The 18,619-nt window shown below is 40.1% G+C and overlaps 1 protein-coding gene across 1 annotated transcript in view; it reads left to right on the top strand.

Moving 5' to 3' along the window:
- The window catches only part of Knl1 (kinetochore scaffold 1), a 67,207-nt gene extending 58,421 nt beyond the window's left edge, over positions 1 to 8,786 (top strand). Inside the window, exons 18-24 of the mRNA XM_028767002.1 lie at positions 730 to 831; positions 2,370 to 2,470; positions 4,974 to 5,042; positions 5,627 to 5,736; positions 6,593 to 6,711; positions 7,097 to 7,219; positions 8,232 to 8,786. Coding sequence (XP_028622835.1) covers positions 730 to 831; positions 2,370 to 2,470; positions 4,974 to 5,042; positions 5,627 to 5,736; positions 6,593 to 6,711; positions 7,097 to 7,219; positions 8,232 to 8,331 — 724 coding nt within the window. The 3' untranslated portion in view covers positions 8,332 to 8,786. The remainder of the gene's footprint in view (positions 1 to 729; positions 832 to 2,369; positions 2,471 to 4,973; positions 5,043 to 5,626; positions 5,737 to 6,592; positions 6,712 to 7,096; positions 7,220 to 8,231) is intronic.
- Positions 8,787 to 18,619: the final 9,833 nt, after the last annotated feature.

Below are 18,619 nucleotides of genomic sequence, written 5' to 3' on the forward strand. Positions count from 1 at the left end.
TCTCTCTCCCTCTCTCTCTCTCTCTCTCTCTTTCTCTCTCTCTCCCTTCCTCCTTTCCTCCCTCCCTCCTCCCCCTCTCTCTCCCCCTTCTTCCTTTCCTCCCTTCCTCTCCCACCTCACACACAAAACAGCAATACACATAAAATTAAAATAAATAAATACATTTTCAAAAAAGAAATTACATGTAAATAATGACAAAACCAATAAAATTTAAGTTGACAAACATTAATTTGACAAATAATAATGTTTAACTGAAATTAAGTTGACAGAACTCTGGGTCTGTTGGTCCATGCTTTATAATCTTAACAGTTAGAAGGCTGAGACATAAAGATTGCTGTAATTCAAGGTTAGTATGTGATGAGATAGACTTTGAACCTATAAAGATCTGTTTGCCTCTGTCATCAATGCTGGGATCTAAAGTATGCTCCACCATAGCCAACTTCTACCTTAGCTTTTAAGACAGAGTTTCTCACTAAACCCAGAGAAACCAATTGATTTGACTGACTGGCCAGCAAGCACCAGGATTCATCTATCTCTGAAGGATCTGTCCCAACACTGTTACACCTTGCTTTGTTCTTCCTGGGTGCCAGGGATCCACACTCAGCTCTCTAAGCTTTCACAGGGACATCATCTACTGAATCATCTCCCCATCCCCAAAACATTTTGTTACTATTCTGAACTCACTAATAAATACTTTGTTTTTCTGTGAATACCTGATTTTATTTGCAGAAAGTTCTTAGAAGTAGAGTCACAGAAAACGCAGACCCTTGCTCAGATAGAATTTATAAAAGAACAAACAACTAAAACTGAAGAATTACTGGATCAATTGAGGTAAGAAAAGGCAGATGGCATTCATTCTGGTCTATCCTGTGCCTTATATATTGCTATAGATTTTTGGAGGATTTGGGGGTTTATTATTAATGTTGTTTTAAGTTAAGCCTTCCCTATGTTGCCCATCCTGGCCTAGAATTTCTGGATCCAAGCAATTGTTGTGCCTTAGCTTCTCAAGAATACTCACATTCCAACACCACAGTACCCAGCAATTGCTATGGCCTTTAAACACCTACAGCTGTGGCTCCTACCTTTCTTAGGCTGCTGCCCTTCAATACAGTTCCTCACACAGTGTGACTCCCCCAACCATAAATTATATCATTGCTACTTCATAACTGTAATTTTGCAACTGTTATGAATTGTAATATAAATATATCTGCATTTTACAGTGGTCTTAGATAACCACTGTGAAAAGATTGTTTGACCCTCAAAGATTGAGGTTTAATCAGCCTTTTAAAAAAGTCAGTGTACTTCATATCTGAGGTAAACACATAAAGGACCATGAGTTAAGCTTAAAATTTTTAAAATTATTTTTGTGTCTGAAAAGCTGGTTTAGTAGCTAAGTGTACTGCTGTTGCAAAAGACCCAGTTCATTTCCCAGTATCCACATAGTAGCTCACAGCTACCTTTAATCCAGTTCTAGAGGATCCAATGCTGCCTTCTACCTTTGGCAGCCTCCTGCATACATACACTCAGGAACACACATATAAAATACGATGAATATTTTTTAAAATATATCTTTAACACTTTTTATCAAATAGATCCTCCAATATATGACTCAAGATTGAGTTGTTTCAAATACATAAGATTGAACCAAGTGTTATTGAACATACCTGTAATCCCAGCACTTAGGAAGCAGAGGCAAGAAATTTATTTGATCCGCCTCATTTACATAGCACGTTCTCAGCCAACCAGAGTACACAATGAAAGCTTAATTCAAAAAACAAAACAAACAAACAAACAAAACTACATAAAACAAAACCAAGCAAACAGAAAGCACAAGACTGTATAATCATATATTTTTTCCAGGGTTTTGTTTTATGTTGTTTGTCTGCAAAGGTGGTCATAAAACTTCCATTGGTGATTAGTCTGTGTGTGTGTGTGTCTGTGTGTCTGTGTGTCTGTGTATATGGAATGTTTCACAAATTTTTGTGGTATCCTTGCACACGGATTAATTTGTTCTTATTTTAGTATATGTGTTGCCAAAGTACTTGTATCCTTGTATCATGTTTTGAGATACCATCTCACTGTGTAACACAGGCCAACCTAAAACTCAAGGTGATCTGCCTGCTTCAGCCTCCCAAGGGCTAGGATTGAAAATGTGTATCTTTTTCCCAACCTGGCCATTCAAATTATTTAAATAGACATATTATTTCCCAATCCAGTGGAGAACAAAAATCTTAGCTACCATTGCTAGTATTTAAATGATATCACAGATTCTTCATTTGGGTTTGTAACTTCTTGGATTGAACGCCCAGCATTGAGAAGGAAGGAAGAAAGGATAGACTTACTTGTTTTTCTTGTTTATCCTTCTCTAGCTTGTCTGAATGGGATGTCATTGAGTGGAGTGATGATCAAGCTGTATTTACCTTTGTTTATGATTCAGTAGAACTCATCATCACCTTTGGAGAGCCACTAGGTAAGTAAGTAGCAAAGCTAAAATGATCCTCTACAGAGAAGTGAATTGCTGTACTCTAAAGATAAAAACCTACATTTTATTATAATAGTATAACTTTTGCCAAAATGACAACACTGCTGAGAATCTCAGAAGAATTAGTTACCTTACTGATAACAGTTTGCTAGAGATTGAACCCAGGAACTCCTACATGCTAAGTTATGCTCTACTGCTATCCCAGTCGGAAAGAATTTTATGTTACAGAACAAAGAGTATAGAAGAGCGGAGCATGGTGGCGTGGCTGGGCGGGTCATCTACGACCTGATGAGACCCTGTCTCAGAAGACAACAGACAATAAGAATAAAAATAAAATACAGCTGATTTTGAGTTCTTTTAGATAATAAAATTCTTCCTATCCAAATAATTTTTTTCTCTGTGTGTGTGTGTGTGTGTGTTTTCTGTTAGAGAATTTCCTTGAATGGCTGTTATTCATGATTGATTTTATTTGTGTGCTTAATAGTAAAGTCCTGGCCTCGGGGTACAGCTCAGTGGCAAAGCACTTGCACTGCTATACTTAAGGCCTTGGGTTCCATCTAGACCATTGGGAAGATAAAAAACAAGTAATCTCCTAAAAAGTTCTCTATATAGATAAGCCATTAGAATAGGTAGAAATCAGCCGGGCAGTGGTGGCACACGCCTTTAATCCCAGCACTTGGGAGACAGAGGCAGGTGAATTTCTGAGTTCAAGGCCAACCTGGTCTACAGAGTGAGTTCCAGGACAGCCAGGGCTATACAGAGAAACCCTGTCTCAAAGGGAAAAAAAAAAAAAAGAATAGGTAGAAATCTCTAGACACTACATAGAGTCACTATACAGGATATGTCATAGTCATATCTTTTTAAGTTTTACTTTTAATATGTATATGTTTTTCAGCACGTGTGTATATGTGTGTGGGGGGGGGCACTGACAGGGACCAGAAGGACATGTTAGATCCCCTGGGAACTGAAGCTAGGAATCACAAGAGATTATGAGCCTGATATGTGTGTGCTGAGAAGCAAACTGAGGCATCTCTCTACACCTCACATCTGTTTTCCTCATGCCATCTGTAGTACCTAGGACATAGCAAATATTTAATAAAATGTTCAACAAAAAGACAAGAGTTAGAATTTGAGAAGCAAGAAGTAACTTACAATCCAGAGGGATTAGCAGCTAGTAGATATGGAGAAGTTGGTCCCACTGCCTTCATATGGTTTTATTTGATCGTTTATCTGTTTGAGACAGGTCTCAGAATGTATACTTAGCTGGCCCCAAATTCAGAGATCTACCTGCCTCTACCTCCTGAATGCAGCTGATATGCACCTTGTGCCTGTTTGATTCTTGGGGAAAAAAAAATGTTTGCATAGAAATAATTATAGTCAAGGGAGGAGCTCTTAATATTTTTCAGTGATAAAATACATTCTCTGGGTATTGATGTGACCCAGGACCCAGACAATGTTGGCTTGGCTTTTTTTTATCCCTGTTGTGGGGGTTGACTTTATTTCTCATAATTTCCCCCATATTTTTTTTTTTCGGGGAGGGGTTGTTGTGTTTTAGCTTATGAAGATAGGCTCTCTGTTTAGCCATGGCTGTGCTAAATAAAACTACTTTCTGTAGTCCAGGCTAGCCTCAGACTCAGATTTACCTGACTACACTCTAAGTGCTGGGATTAAGGACCTGTACCACCAAGCCTGAGTCGTAAATTGGTTTTGATGTACTCAAGCCTGAAGACCAGCACAGTAGCATTTCCCCTTAATTCTAGCACTCAAGAGGCTATAGCAGATATCTCCAAGTTCAAGACCAGCCTGCTATGCAAGTTCCAAGACAGCCATAAGTACATAGGAAAAAACCTGCCTCCCCACCCCTCCCCCCAAAAAAAAGGAAAAAACAAACAAACAAACAAAAAACAAAAGCAAAACTAAGATACACTTTAGTCCTAAAGTTTCTTTCAAAATAAAACTGAGCAGGGCATGGACACAATACCTCCTTTAATTCCATCACTCAGGAGGCAGTGACAGGCAGATCTCTGTGAATTTTAGGCTAGCCTAAGTCTACAGAGCTAGTTCCAGGACAGAATGGCTCTGTTACACAGAGAAACCATGTCTTGAAAAAGAAAAATAAACAAAAAACAAAAACAGGGAAAAGTGTTAAAAATAAATAAATATAGCTATGTTTTACACTTTAATTTCTTTCAAGAACCTACTAAACCAATATTATTGAATGCTATCAGGAGATCTTTACCATATACAGAGAATAATGTGAGAAAACAAGGTTCAAGGATAATAAACCTTCAATAGAATTCTAAAGTAGGAAAAATATTTATAACTAGGCTATAGCTCAGTAGTAGAATGTATGCCTAGCATTCATGAAAGCCTTGGGTTCAGTCCCCAGCGCTGCATAAACCAGGTATGATAATATTTTCACGCAAGCATAGGCTATGTAAGGATGAAGAAGAAATAAGAGAGAAAAGTCTCCTTTTCTGTTTCTCTTTAGCTGGTCTCCCTTTCTTGGACAAGGCTAACAGGAAGATTAATGAGCTCAGGTTTCAGTCTCTGTTAGATGGTAAGTTCTAAATATTTAAGCCTCTAACTTTTCTTGGTAATTTATAGGTATAATAATGTCCTTAAAATGTGTTATGAGATAAAACTGCTTGTATAGTATTCTAAATTCTGAGTAGATTTTAAAAGAAATGATTATATTACTTCTAGATATTGAATAATGATTAATAGTAGTTACTTTTATGTTTAAAATTAGCACTATGGGTACTTAGTCTATACCACATATGTAGATTATTTATATCAGTGCTATAAGCAGATATTATTTTCTGTTTTACCAGTTAGGAAACTACAGATCAGAAAAATTAAGTGCTGTGCTTATAATTACTTAGATAGTAAAGCTAGCTTTGAACTTAGAAATATGTTCTGTTAAAATTTATGCTTTCACTAAAAAACTGTTTTTTATGCTTAGGCTTAAAGTTTTATAGAGTGGCTTATATAACTACACATGTTATGGTCATGCTTGGAAATAAAACATAAATAAATATGCATCTAGTTTGAAAATGTTTTTAGCTTATATAATATTATATTCATACCTTATTAAAATGATGAATAAATAATACCTTTATTTTCATTTTTTTTCTTATTCAGAAGATAAAGCTCCTTCTTCCTCCATTTTAGTTCATAAGCTTATTTTTCAGTACATTGAGGAACAGGAGTCCTGGAAGAAGAAATGCACAACACAGCATCAGGTACCCCAGGTAAAGTCTAGTGAGGCTCTTAAAGAAAATCTTGCCTATTAGTTCCAAATAGCAGAAGAAATTCTACATATATAATAATCCCCAAAATTATAAATATATTCACATTTAAATAAATAAATCCCACATTTTGGGGATTATAATAGCCACTAAACCTCAGAAGGTTTTCTTTGTGCATGCGTGCATGCTTGTGTGTTGAGTGCTAGAATTAAAGGCATATGTCACCACTGCCCATTTTATTTTACTTTTCTAGTTCACATTCAAAATAATGGGAATGATGTTGTTGTTCTTGTTCTTTAATTTTCTTTTTGAGACTGTGTTTCTGCAGCCTCATCTGACTTATGTAGCCAAAGTTAACCATGACACATTAGCCACAACAGAGGAACGTTTCAGATCCCATTACAGATAGTTGTGAGCCACTGTGTGGTTGCTGGGAATTGAACTCAGGACCTCTGGAAGAGCAGTCAGTGCTCTTTCTTTACTGTTGAGCCATCTCTCCAGCCCTGCCTTTTCTTTTTTTTTTTTTTTTAACTTTTATTTTTTATTTTATGTATAGAAGTGTTTTTCTTGCATATATGTCTGAGCCAAATGTGTAATTGCGTGAGGATGCCAGAAGAGGGCATCAGAGTCCTCTTAAACTGGAGTTACAGATGATTGTTGGCCATCATGTGGTGTTAGAATACGAACCCAGATCCTCTGAAAATGCAGCTAGTACCCTTAACTACTGAGCCATCTCTCTAGCCACTAGACCTGAACTCCTGAGCTACATCCCTAAACCCCAAAATAAAGCATTTTAGTATGATCTTTTCATAAACACACACACACACACTTACAAAGTCTGTTTGTTTATTTTTTCTAGATGCTTCAAGAACTCTCACTGGTAGTGAACTGTTGTAGGCTTCTAGGAGAGGAGATCGAATTTTTAAAGCGATGGGGGCCAAATTATAGCCTGATGGATATAAATGTGAATAATACTGAGTGAGTATATTCAGTTCCCTGGAGGTATTAAGCATTATAAGTTGAGTGGCTTGAATAGCAGGAACATAATTGACTTAACGTTCTGGAGGCTAGAAATCTGCAGTCAGTTTTAGTAGGTGATGATCACTGTCCATTGAGAGACCGTCTCAAAGAAAAGGGGGAAGGTGCCTGAGGATCTGTACCCAATATGCTTACCTCCACCCATATTGTGAATGTGCATACCTGTGCAATCTCTCCCTCTCCTGAGCAAGTAACTATTAAAACGTCTTGCTCCAGATGTCTTACCTTCTTTTCTATTTGATAAGGACAAGAAATTATAGCCACCTAAGTTTCTTATGCAAGTATAAAAGAAAAATCTGTTTTTAATTGTGTCTGTCTTTTATAGATTGAGACTTTTGTTCTCCAGTTCTGCAGCATTTGCAAAGTTTTCGATAACCTTGTCTCCCTCGGCTCATTATCCCTTGGTCCCACTACCGTTCACCATTCAAAATCACCTTGGGAAGATTGGGTAAGTAAACATTCAGCTCGATGAGAGTTCCAGCTACTTTTGTACTCTTCTTATTTCATTCCAAAGGTCCTTGAAAGTGTCAGCAAATGCATTGTTAGTATATCACTTCTTTCTGACTTCCTTTTCTAGTATTTGTTCTTTTAGTGGTCTTATTACTGTCTCCAGTAGATGCTGGAGTCCCATCTTTTATGATGGCTTCAGTTTTTCAACACTTCTCTGCAAAACAGGAAACATTTTAGAACTGAATTTGTGACTCAGTTGGTACCATGCATAAAGCTTGGGTTGCATTCTCAGTACCATAGAAAGCAACCATATAGAGCTCCATCCCTGTAATCCCAGCCACTTTAGAGGAAGGGGGAGCAGCATCAGAAGTTCCAGCTCATCCCCATCAGACTATGATCTACTTTATAACTTTTTTGATCATACTGTGACTTATTAGAAGCTGTTCTTCTTTAATTCATCAGCAAGCAACAATTTAGGATTTTGTAGCTGAAGAAATTAACTTGGAGACCAGATGGCTCAGTTGGTAAATAGCCTGCCACACGAGCATGAAGACCTGTAATTCCATCCCTAGTACACAGATTAAAATCAGGGTGAGGTGGTACACACCCATAACCCCAGTTCTGGGAAGGGTAGAGATAGCAAGAACCTGAGAATCGCTAGCCAGCCAGTCTAGCCAATCAGTGAAAGACTCAAAAATAAGTTGGAGAACGCCGGGCAGTGGTGGTGAATGCCTTTAATCCCAGCACTTGGGATTATATAATATAATCTATATTATATAATATCTAATAATCTATATATACTATATAATATATAGCACTTTATAGAATTGGTTATTTAGCCTTATTTTAGAATACAGTTTCAAGTAAAGTTCTGCTTATTTCCAGAAATAAACATTTGTGCTTCCTAGGAACTTAAGAGATGGTATCCAAGGACATGAGTAGCCCTGATTTGGAGAGAGGTATAAGTTTTTCAGGAAAAGTAATAAAAAATACTCTTTTGTCTTTTCTAGCCATGATGAAATTGCTGCCATTATCTTGAAAGTGCCCTTAGAGGAAAACTACCTGAAGAATGTAGTCAAGCAAATTTACCAAGATCTACTTAAGGACTGAAACTTTTGCTGTAAGAACCACAGATCACAGCCATAACAACCAAGAAAAAAATCCATTTACCAGGCATAGAGGTGAACTCTTGTAATCTTAGGATTCCAGTGAGAGAAGATTAAAGCCAGCCTGGGCTGTCTATGAGACCTGGCTGAAAAACAGAACACTTAATAATATATCAGGGTCAATATTGACATTTATTCTTTGTCTTAACATCATATAAAACTAGCAAAATTCCTCCCGATGATGCCATAGTTAATTTGTATCACTAGTTTTAAAATACCTAGTTGAAAATGATGAGGTCTCAAATAGCATCTACTTGTTATAATCCTTATACCCAGGATTAAATGATCAGACATGTGAAAAATTTCCCCTAAAGTAACTTGTTGATAGAACACTTGTCTTGTGTGTAAAGACCTACATTTAATACCACAAAAAAAAAAAAAAACAGTTTTTTAAAAAAGTCTAAAGTTGTGCTCTTGCCTTAATACAAGCTCTAAGGGTAACATTTACAAGGAGATAGGACACAAAGATTAATCATTTCCTGTTATCTTGAGCTGTATATTTATGGGTTTTGCTTAGCAGATATATCTAAAGTAGGAACATTTCTATCAGCTTCTGGTAGTACAAACCTATGGCCGCAGCTACTCAGGAAACTAAAACAGGAAGACCATGTGATCTCATGACTTCAAGACCAGCATGGTCAACACAATGAGTGAGATTTGTCTCAATAAAACCAAAAGAATAAGGCTGGGCAGTGGTGGCCCACACCTTTAATCCCAGCGCTTGGGAGGCAGAGGCAGGCGGATTTTTGAGTTGGAGGCCAGCCTGATCTACAGAGTGAGTTCCAGGACAGCCAGGGCTACACAGAAAAACCTTGTCTCGAAAAACCAAAAAAAAAAAAAAAAAAAAAGTTGGAGAACAACTAAGGAAAACATAGTTTGTCTACCTCTGGTCTACACCCACACCCACATACACAGGAACACATATGTGCATGCATGCACAAACACAAAAACAGGGTGGGGATTGTGGAAGAGACTGGAGAGATGGCTCAGTAGTTGAATGCTTGCTGTTCTTTCTTCCAGAAGTCCTGGGTTTAGTTTCTAGCACTCACATAGTGGTGACATATTAGAACAAACAAAGAATACAGCAGCCTACAACCACCTGTAACTCTAACTCCAGGGGATCATGCCCTCTTCTGGATGGCTCCTGTGCCTGCCCTCACATGTGCCCATTCCTTTATACACATAATTAAAAACAAAATCTTGGGGCTGAAGAAATGGCTCAGCGGTTAAGAGCACTGACTGCTCTTCCAGAGGTCCTGAGTGCAGTTCCCAGCAACCACACGGTGGCTCACAACCGTCTGTGATTGGGAGCCAATGCCCTTTTCCGTTGTGTCTGAGACAGCGACAGTGTACATAAATAAATATATCTTAAAAACAAATTTTTAAAAATGTTTAAAAAAACAAAAATACAGAGAAACCCTGTCTCGAAAAACAAAAAAACAAACAAAAAAAACCTTTTGTTTTGTTTTTAAGCAATTGGGGGTGTTGGACGTAGAGTCAAGTGGTAGAATGCTTGCCTAGCATGTACAAAGGCCTATGTTTAATCTCCAGTACCACAGGCAAACAACAACAACTATATTGGGATACTTTATAGAATATATATATATATACAGGGCTATACCCTGTCTCAAAAACAAACAAACAAAACCCAAAAGAATATATCTATCCACAAACTGTTCATCCTTTTCCATTTCAGAAATGCTGTTAAAAGAAAGTAGAAATATTCAGCTATTGAAATGGTTGCCATCTTTTCTTGAGAGTCTTGGTATTTTCTTTAAATGTTTATTAATGTTTTCTCTTTCTAATGTATACTCTTTCTAATTACTCTTTCTAGGAAAAGTTCATTCATTTTTGGCATCATATATTATGTAAATATGTGAATATTTTTGTATTTGTGATGTATGTGATAATGAAATAATATACCTTCAGTACAGGTCATTTCCTTCTCTATAAAGAATGCTTTACAGCAAGATTTTCAATCTTTTTTTAAATAGTGAAATTTAAACAATATCACATTGTAACACTAGTTTCTCACAATCATAAAAAAACTATTGCTTTCTGAAACCATGTTTTTCTCATATACAAAAACTTTGTGTTTGAGAGATAGTTCAGCCGGGCGGTGGTGGCACACGCCCTTAATCCCAGCACTTGGGAGGCAGAGGCAGGCGGATTTCTGAGTTCGAGGCCAGCCTGGACTACAGAGTGAGTTCCAGGACAGCCAGGGCTACACAGAGAAACCCTGTCTCGAAAAACCAAAAAAAAAAAAAAAAGAGAGAGAGAGAGATAGTTCAGCTGTTAAGAGCATTAGCTGCTCTTGTAGAAGACCTGGGTTCAATTCTCAGCACTCATGCAGTGGCTTACAGCTTCCTGTAACAACTGTCCCTGATGCCCCCTTCCAACCTTCACAGGGACCAGGCAAACAAACATACATGTATGCAAAACATTCACACAAAAGAAATAAAGATAAAGTAAAAATTTAAAAAGTATCATCAGCCGGGCAGTGGTGGCGCACGCCTTTAATCCCAGCACTTGGGAGGCAGAGGCAGGAGGATTTCTGAGTTCGAGGCCAGCCTGGTCTACAGAGTGAGTTCCAGGTCAGCCAGGACTACACAGAGAAACCCTGTCTCGAAAAAAACAAAACAAAAAAAAGTATCATGCTGTGGCAGAATGGAAATTCTATAAATCAAAGGAACATGAGTTAGCCCTGACTGTCCTCCCACTCCCCTGCCTCCTAACTGAGTAGGAGTAGTGCTGCCTGCAGAGAACTGCCATAAGTAAACCCCAACTGCTGTATTTAGACCACCCTCCCTCCCTACACATCTTTTTAAGTTTGATGGGTTTTGTTTTGTTTTCTCATAGTCATCTATCCCAGACTTGCCTGTAACTCATGTAGCCAAGGATGATCATAAACTTACCTTAATGCTTCCGTGCTAAACACTATATATTTATATATGGGTGGGGGGGAACAAAGACTTTCTCTGTAACCCTGGCTGTCTTGGAACTGACAGAGATCCACCTGGCTTTGTCTTTTATTTATTTATTTGTTTGTTTGTTTGTTTGTTTTCAAGACAGGGTTTCTCTGTGTAGCCCTGGCTGTTCTGGAACTCACTCTGTAGACCAGGCTGGCCTCGAACTCAGAAATCTGCCTGCCTTTGCCTCCCAAGTGCTGGGATTAAAGGCGTGCGCCACCACCGCCCTGCTTATTTTTTTTTTTTTTTTTAAGATTTATTTGTATGAGTACACTGTAGCTGTCTACAGACACACCAGAAGAGAGCATCAGATTCCATTACAGATGGTTGTGAGCCACCATGTGGTTGCTGGGAATTGAACTCAGGACCTCTGAGAGAGAAGTCAATGCTCTTAACTGCTGAGCCATCTCTCCAGCCCTGTCTTTTATTTTTTTTTAAAGCTACATTCCAGCCCATTTGTTTTGTAGTTTGAGGAATAGAACCTAGGCTATTTTATCACTAAGCAAATCATAACTTCTTTTTATTGCTGTTGGGTTTTCTTTTTATTTATTTGTGTTTTCTGAGACAGTTTCTTGATAAGTAGCTTAGACTTATTTTAAAATCACTTTGTAGCTCAGGCTGGCTTCAAGCTCTACAGCAGTCCTCCCTCAGCCTGGTAAGTGCATGCAAGAAGACTTCAAAGAGATCTTCCTGTTTCTTCCTTTTGGGGTGCTGAGATTAAAGGTGTTCACCTCTCTATACCCAGCTTTTTCCATGACTCTCTTTCATTTGTTCACTGGCATGCGCTTGCATACACACAGGGGTGTGAGGGGGTGTCCACAAAAATGCCGTGGTGCACGTGTTGTGACAATACATAAAGATGTCAGAGAGCAACCTCAGGTGTTAGTGCTCCTTGCCGTCTACCTTTTATATGAGAGATTTGCCTCTGCTTCCCATCTCTATAGCCATGCTCATAATATCTTGTCTAGATTTAAGTGGGTTCTATGGATAAATTTCACCTACTGAGTCATATCCCTAGCTTACAGTGTTTTGGGGGTTGGATTTGAGATAGGTTTTTACTATGTATTCCTGGCTGGCATGAAACTTACAATGTGATTCATTTTATGTACCTGGCCCTTTAAAAGATCCCCAATGGTTAGTCAACTGACTCTTTGGAAGTACTTAGGAGTTAGAACTGCTTGGCCATAAGACCTTTAGCTTTGATTGCCTTTTGGACTTCTGAGAACAGGAGAGGATATTAAAAGCCAGAAGAGGCTTGCAGAAGGATGGTAGGGTCCAGTAGATGGAGGATTAGTGTCCAGAAGACAGGTGTGGGATTGGAAAGAGATAAGGCAGTTGAGCCAGGAAAAACTGAGCTGAGCAGAGAAGATTCTGTTAGGAGACAGGTGGAGAACAGACACAGACCTGTTGGGAGCCGACTCCTAGCAGAAAGCAGCTATCATCTTTGCAGCCATCTCAGGCCATATACCCTGACAAGAGACTTGTTTTCAACAGCCCACAACAGCTGAGCACACTCTGATAAACATCTTGTTACACTGTTTAGTGCCCCCAGCTGCAAGGTGCTCGTGGTATCCATTGCTACAATGCAAGTGATATAGTGCCTTCAGTTGAGCTTGTCCAGGAGGGCAAGTCACGTGGTAAAGGGTATAAATACCCAGGATTTCCTTTCTGTAAGAGAGAATAAAGAAGAGACTTGAGGAGGCTTGATCAGACTGTGTCTTGTATCCATCTTTTGTGTCTCTCGCCCCTCCTCCGTCCCCACTCTCTCTCTTGCTAGATCCTGACCTGCGGACCGGTAGCCGTTACAAAGGAACCGCCGATACAAGACCCCAGACAATGCACTGAAAAAAGAATAAAAGCTATAGAAACGTTATATGTAGACCATGCTGTCCACAAATTCAGAGCACCACCTGCCTCTGCTTCCTAAATGCTTCCTGCCTATAATCACAGCACTTGAAATGTGGAGACAAGGATCAGGAGTTTAAGATCAATAACCCCTCTAGGTGTTCCTTCTTGAAAGGAAGGATATCCTGGGACTTACCACTATGCCTGGTGTATGTGGTACGAGCATCAAACTCTGGGTTCATGAAATAAGCAAGCACTCAATTGACCCACATCTACAACCCAATCATGACCTGAAATCTCAGGAAAGCAAGCTCTGATAATTTTTTGCTTTTTAAAGGCAGTCTCAGTATGTAGCCTAGGGAACAATCCTCTCTACTTAGCCTTCTGAATGCTGGGTATGTTTTTGCATACCTGCCCAGCTAATATATCGGTAAAATCTCGAATAGAATAACATTATTACATTTTAGGGGCTACAATGTAGACATCCTTAAGGGTTCATTGTTCTGCCTCCCACAAATTGAAATAATCGAAGTATCACAAATCAATAGTGGTAAAATCTTTTATTAAGTGGTGCTAGGATAGCTGCATAGCTAGCTATCTTTTCGTTGCTATTGTAACAGGGCCCCAGACATTAGCGCAACTGATACTATGATAATGAACAATTATATATTTTTAGGTTGATTCATGTGAATTATGAAAGAAAGTGATTTAAGTACATAACTTTAGTTAGAATAGTGGGGTACTTTCTCCAATGTTGCCAAACAAATGATTAGACATTGTGAATGTAATTCCTACCTGACAATTCTCATTATTCTTATTGTATGTAGTTAATTGGTATTAGAGAAATTGGACATTTCTTGGGCTGTAAAGAGGAGATGTTGGGATAATCTCTTGTGCACAAATGAGATTTTGTTAAAAAATAACACTAGGCCTCTAATTTTTTTTTCACTAGGAATTCTGAGTCATATAAGCCTTGTTACATTTTCTCTCTAAGTGTGTTGACAAGATCCATGTGTTTGCCCATATCAGTTTGTGAATTGAGAGCAGCTGGTGTTGTCTATGGCCTGGAAGAACTTGACAAGGTGTCTGCATGACAATAAAAAGTATAACCACTGCGGTTATAGGGTTGAGAGTATTTTTAAAAAGACAATCTCATACAGTCTAAACTTGCTCTATTACCAAAAATGACTTTTGTTTGATATTCTCACCTCTACTTCATGAGTGGTGGGATTACAGGTGTGCACCACATTAAGTATAAGCAAATGCTTATCAAACCCAGGGCTTCGTGCATGCCAGATGAGCACTCTCCTGAATTAAATACCCAGCCTCTGTTTTTGAAATATGATCTCGTGTAGCCCAGGCTGGACTTTGACTTCGTATCTAGTAGATATAGATCCTGGGCAAGCTGTCAAAGCAGTTGCTGGCTCCTTCTTCCTGCCCCAACCTATCACTACCCATAAGATGCCTCAACATGAGCTGTCAAAATGTACCTGCCAAACAGCCATGTCTCAATCTGCTGCTGACATGAGCTTTCCACAGTGGCAACACATACTTTCCCAATTCTGCCTGCTACTATCTAGAGGTAGAGTCATAGGAGCTGCCATGGTGGTGGCACCTTTACTGCCTCAGCCTATGAACTTCATGAATTAGCACCACAGGAGCTGTCCACAGTGGCAATGTCTCTTCTCCAGCCTCACTGAGTAGCTCTACAGAGGTGGCACCTCAGCCAAAGCCACCTGCATCTGGGAAGGACTTCCTATCCTAACCCATGAGCCTGATACAGTAAAAAGGGTGAAAAAAAAAAGCCACCAATCCCTGAGCCAGAAAACCTACCAATCTCTGAGTGTCCTACAAAAACCCAGCAAACCATGAACAGGTAAACCCACCAGTCCCTGAGCTCCCCAAGCCCAGGACTTGAACTCTCACCAACTGTCAAATCTGGAAATCTCTGCCCTGAAAAGTTCAGCCCCCTATGAAATCCTATATAAGCTGTCCTCATCCCTCTTATTTAAGGCCCTTCTATCCTCTCCCAAGAGCAAAGGTAGCGACTGCTGGATTCATCCCTCCCCTCCCTGGATTCTCCAATAAATCTTTTATGGTATTGGCTGCCTGATGTAACTCTCATGGGAAGAAGCCAAGAAGCACTTTAGGAGGTTAGAAGCCAAGTAGTGGGGCAGGGCTAAGGCTCCTGAGCTCCTCAGCTCAGCTGGGAATACCCTCGCCTGGGAGCTGAAACACTAAAGAAGGGGAGGGAGGCTGAGGATCCTGAACTACTTAGCTGGGGATAGCCTTCCATGGGAGCTGCAATGCCTCTGTTGAAGCTTTCAGGGCTGTGTGGTTCCTGAACTCTTGTGTCTTAGGGTGTCATTCCATTGGTGTTGGGAGCCAACTTCTAGCAGAAATCGGCTATCATCTTTCCAGCCGTCTTGGGCCATATATTTGCAGGTTGATACTTTTCCACCCTGACAAGAGGGATACAAGTTCCAAGCATCTTCACCCACATAGCAAATTTGAGTTCAGCCTGAGTTTATACACCTGTTAGAAAAAAACAGGCATCACTAAGATTGGGTAATTCAATTATTTTTTTCAGTTACAGATATATTTTCATGAATTGTTGCTTTGCTGTTAGAAGAATAGTTCAATTTTTTTCCACGTTCTTAGGTTTCTTGTTTGTTTTTGACTAAAAGTATTCAGACTAGTTTAAGCATTATTAAAAATGGAATTTAGTCCACTGATTCATTCTATTTCAGAATGTATGGGTTGATAATTGACCTAAAGCAACATCCATGCTGCTGGGCCTCTGAAGAATTGGAAAGATCTAGAAAGATAGAATGCAAAACAAGTTTTTTGTTTTGTTGGGTATTGGTTTCTTCTCCCACTTTCTATCTCAATTTACCTTTCTGAGAATGAATAAACCTTTTCTTCTTTGACTGGTGTCCTTTGCCTCTTAAATTTCTAAGCTTAGATTTGTGCAGATTACAATTCTAATTTCCAGGAGCAATTCCTTATTTATCTGCTATCTATTAATCAGCTTGGTTCTTTCTACAACCAAAATGCTTCTTGAACTTTTCTGTCATTGTCAAATATTTAACTCAAACCTCCATCTCACCTGAAATATTTTAAGTTTCATGGAGGAGATGGCAGCTGCCACCAAGCCTGACAGCCTGAGCTGAATCTTGAACATACGTGGTGGAAGGAAATGACTAACTTTGAAGTTGTCTTCTGCCCTCCACTTGTGAAAGTTCATATACATACATACATACATACATACATACACACACACACACAGTTTTTTTTTAATAATGTTTTGGGTTTTTTTTTTTTTTGGTGTCCTCATCTCCAGAAATCTATCCTTTGATGTAACAATAGTGTAAGGATAAAATAATAAAAATTGTGTCCACTTTAAGCCACCTCACAATCAGCCCTGATGACACACACTTGTAGGGGAAAAATACAGATATATGGGAAACTTATCCAGAGAAACTACGTGTCCCCCAAAATATAAAGTAAATATACGTCAAGAATGGTGGCTTTTTCACGTAACCCCAGATCTTGGGGAGCTGAGTCCAATCTAGGTTACAAAGAACCTGTCTCAAAAATAATTACCTAGGGTTGAAGAGATGGCACAGTGGTTTAAGAGTACTGACTGCTCTTCCATAGGTCCTGAGTTCAATTCCCAGCACATGGCGGCTCACAACCGTCTGTAATGTGATCCGATGACCTGGTGTGTCTGAAGACAGCTACAGTGTATTCATATTAAATATAAGTAATCTCCAGCTGGGCATGCAGCTAAATTGTTGAAGTGCTTGTGTGTCATGCATGCAATCCGGGGTTGAATCCTCAACAAAGAACATGGTAATGGATCATTTTTACAATCCCAGCACAAGAAACAAAGGTGGGAGAAGGATTAAGGTCATTCTTGGCACGAAGAGTTTGAGGAGTATGAGATCTTGTCTGAAAACACCGACATCACCAGGCGGTGGTGGCGCACGCCCTTAATCCCAGCACTTGGGAGGCAGAGGCAGGTGGATTTCTGAGTTCGAGGCCAGCCTGGTCTACTTTGTGGGTTCCAGGACAGCTAGGGCTACACAGAGAAAGCCTGTATCGAAAAACCAAAAAATGAAAACACCTACATGTATAACAAGAAAAATACAAAGTTCCTGGCAAACTACACGAATCTTTATTCAACTTTGCGCCTACTTTCTGTAGTCCCAATAACCACTACAAAGCGAGAGAGGAAAAAAAAAACACTAGAGAGTGAGTTATTTCACTTTAGTTTTATAAATGTATATATTTAGATTATATCCACAGGTTCCGACCCCCGCCCAACGAAAAGTTTTTTTTTTCCCCACCACGCTGATTCCCACACTGATTTTCTAGTCGTTGGCTCCGTTCACAGGTTTTATCTTTATTCCAGCTTCTGCACCTCTGCCGCCCGCAGAGACCAGAAGAACACCTGGTTCCGAACCAAAACATCTCAGCTGCCAAAGAATCGCGTTCTGACAAAACGGTACAACGCAAAAACCTTTCCGACCTGAGTCCACACCCGGTGCGCAAGAATTTTTCAGAGGCGCTTCCGCAGCAGTGCATTCTGGGTTATGTAGTACTGGGCCGATCACACCGTCTTTGCAAGCTTGTAGTCCTCAGTCAGGTAACAAGAAAGGCCTGGTCAGAAGAGTCATAAAGGAAGGGAAGAGTGACCTACGAAATCACTCGAGTTCAAAGCCGTTGGGCATGTCCGTCAGGTTCGCAGCAGAAGCGGAAGTGTGTTTAAGGCGGGTCCGAGAAAGGCGTGATGACGTTGCAGAGATGCGAGCGTGAGGATTTGGCGGGATTTCTGAAAGTCGCGCGCTCAGCGCAGATCCGTGCCTGGGCAAAGCCGAGGCTTTCCCAGAAGTGTGGCCAAGAGGACTGAAATTTTTCGTAGAAGACCTGACAGAGGAGCTGCGAAGTGCGTTCGAGCCGGGTGACGGGTGTGAGCGTGGTGTGTGCAGAGCGGCCTGCCGGAAGGAGCGAGCGGCCCGCGGCTGAGGGACAGGTGAGTGTGAGGCGTGGGCGGACCCCTACCACGGCCGCTCGGCTTCTTGGGCCAACTCAGGCCAGTGCTCCCGTACTCAGCTTTGTGGGTCTCCCCATTCTGAGAAACCGGAGAAAAGCGGAGCAAGGCGACCAACCGACTGGCGCTAACTGACCCACTGAATTCGTTGTGGAGAAAACCGACTTGTACTTCAAGCATTTGTTTTGAGACCCGAGCTCACAACCTAGCTAGGCTAGGCTGGGCTCGAACTGCCACCCTTAGTCGGCCAAATGCTGGAATTTACAAACTTTCAGGTTCATCTCTGTGGTCCTGACGCAGGAAGCTGAGATCCAGAGAAAAGTGTTTACAGCTGTTAAATAGTAGGGCCGGGGCTAACAGAT

This window comes from Grammomys surdaster, unplaced genomic scaffold (assembly GCF_004785775.1).
Source record: "Grammomys surdaster isolate TR1022 unplaced genomic scaffold, NIH_TR_1.0 170, whole genome shotgun sequence".
NCBI classification, from domain to species: Eukaryota; Metazoa; Chordata; class Mammalia; order Rodentia; family Muridae; genus Grammomys; species Grammomys surdaster.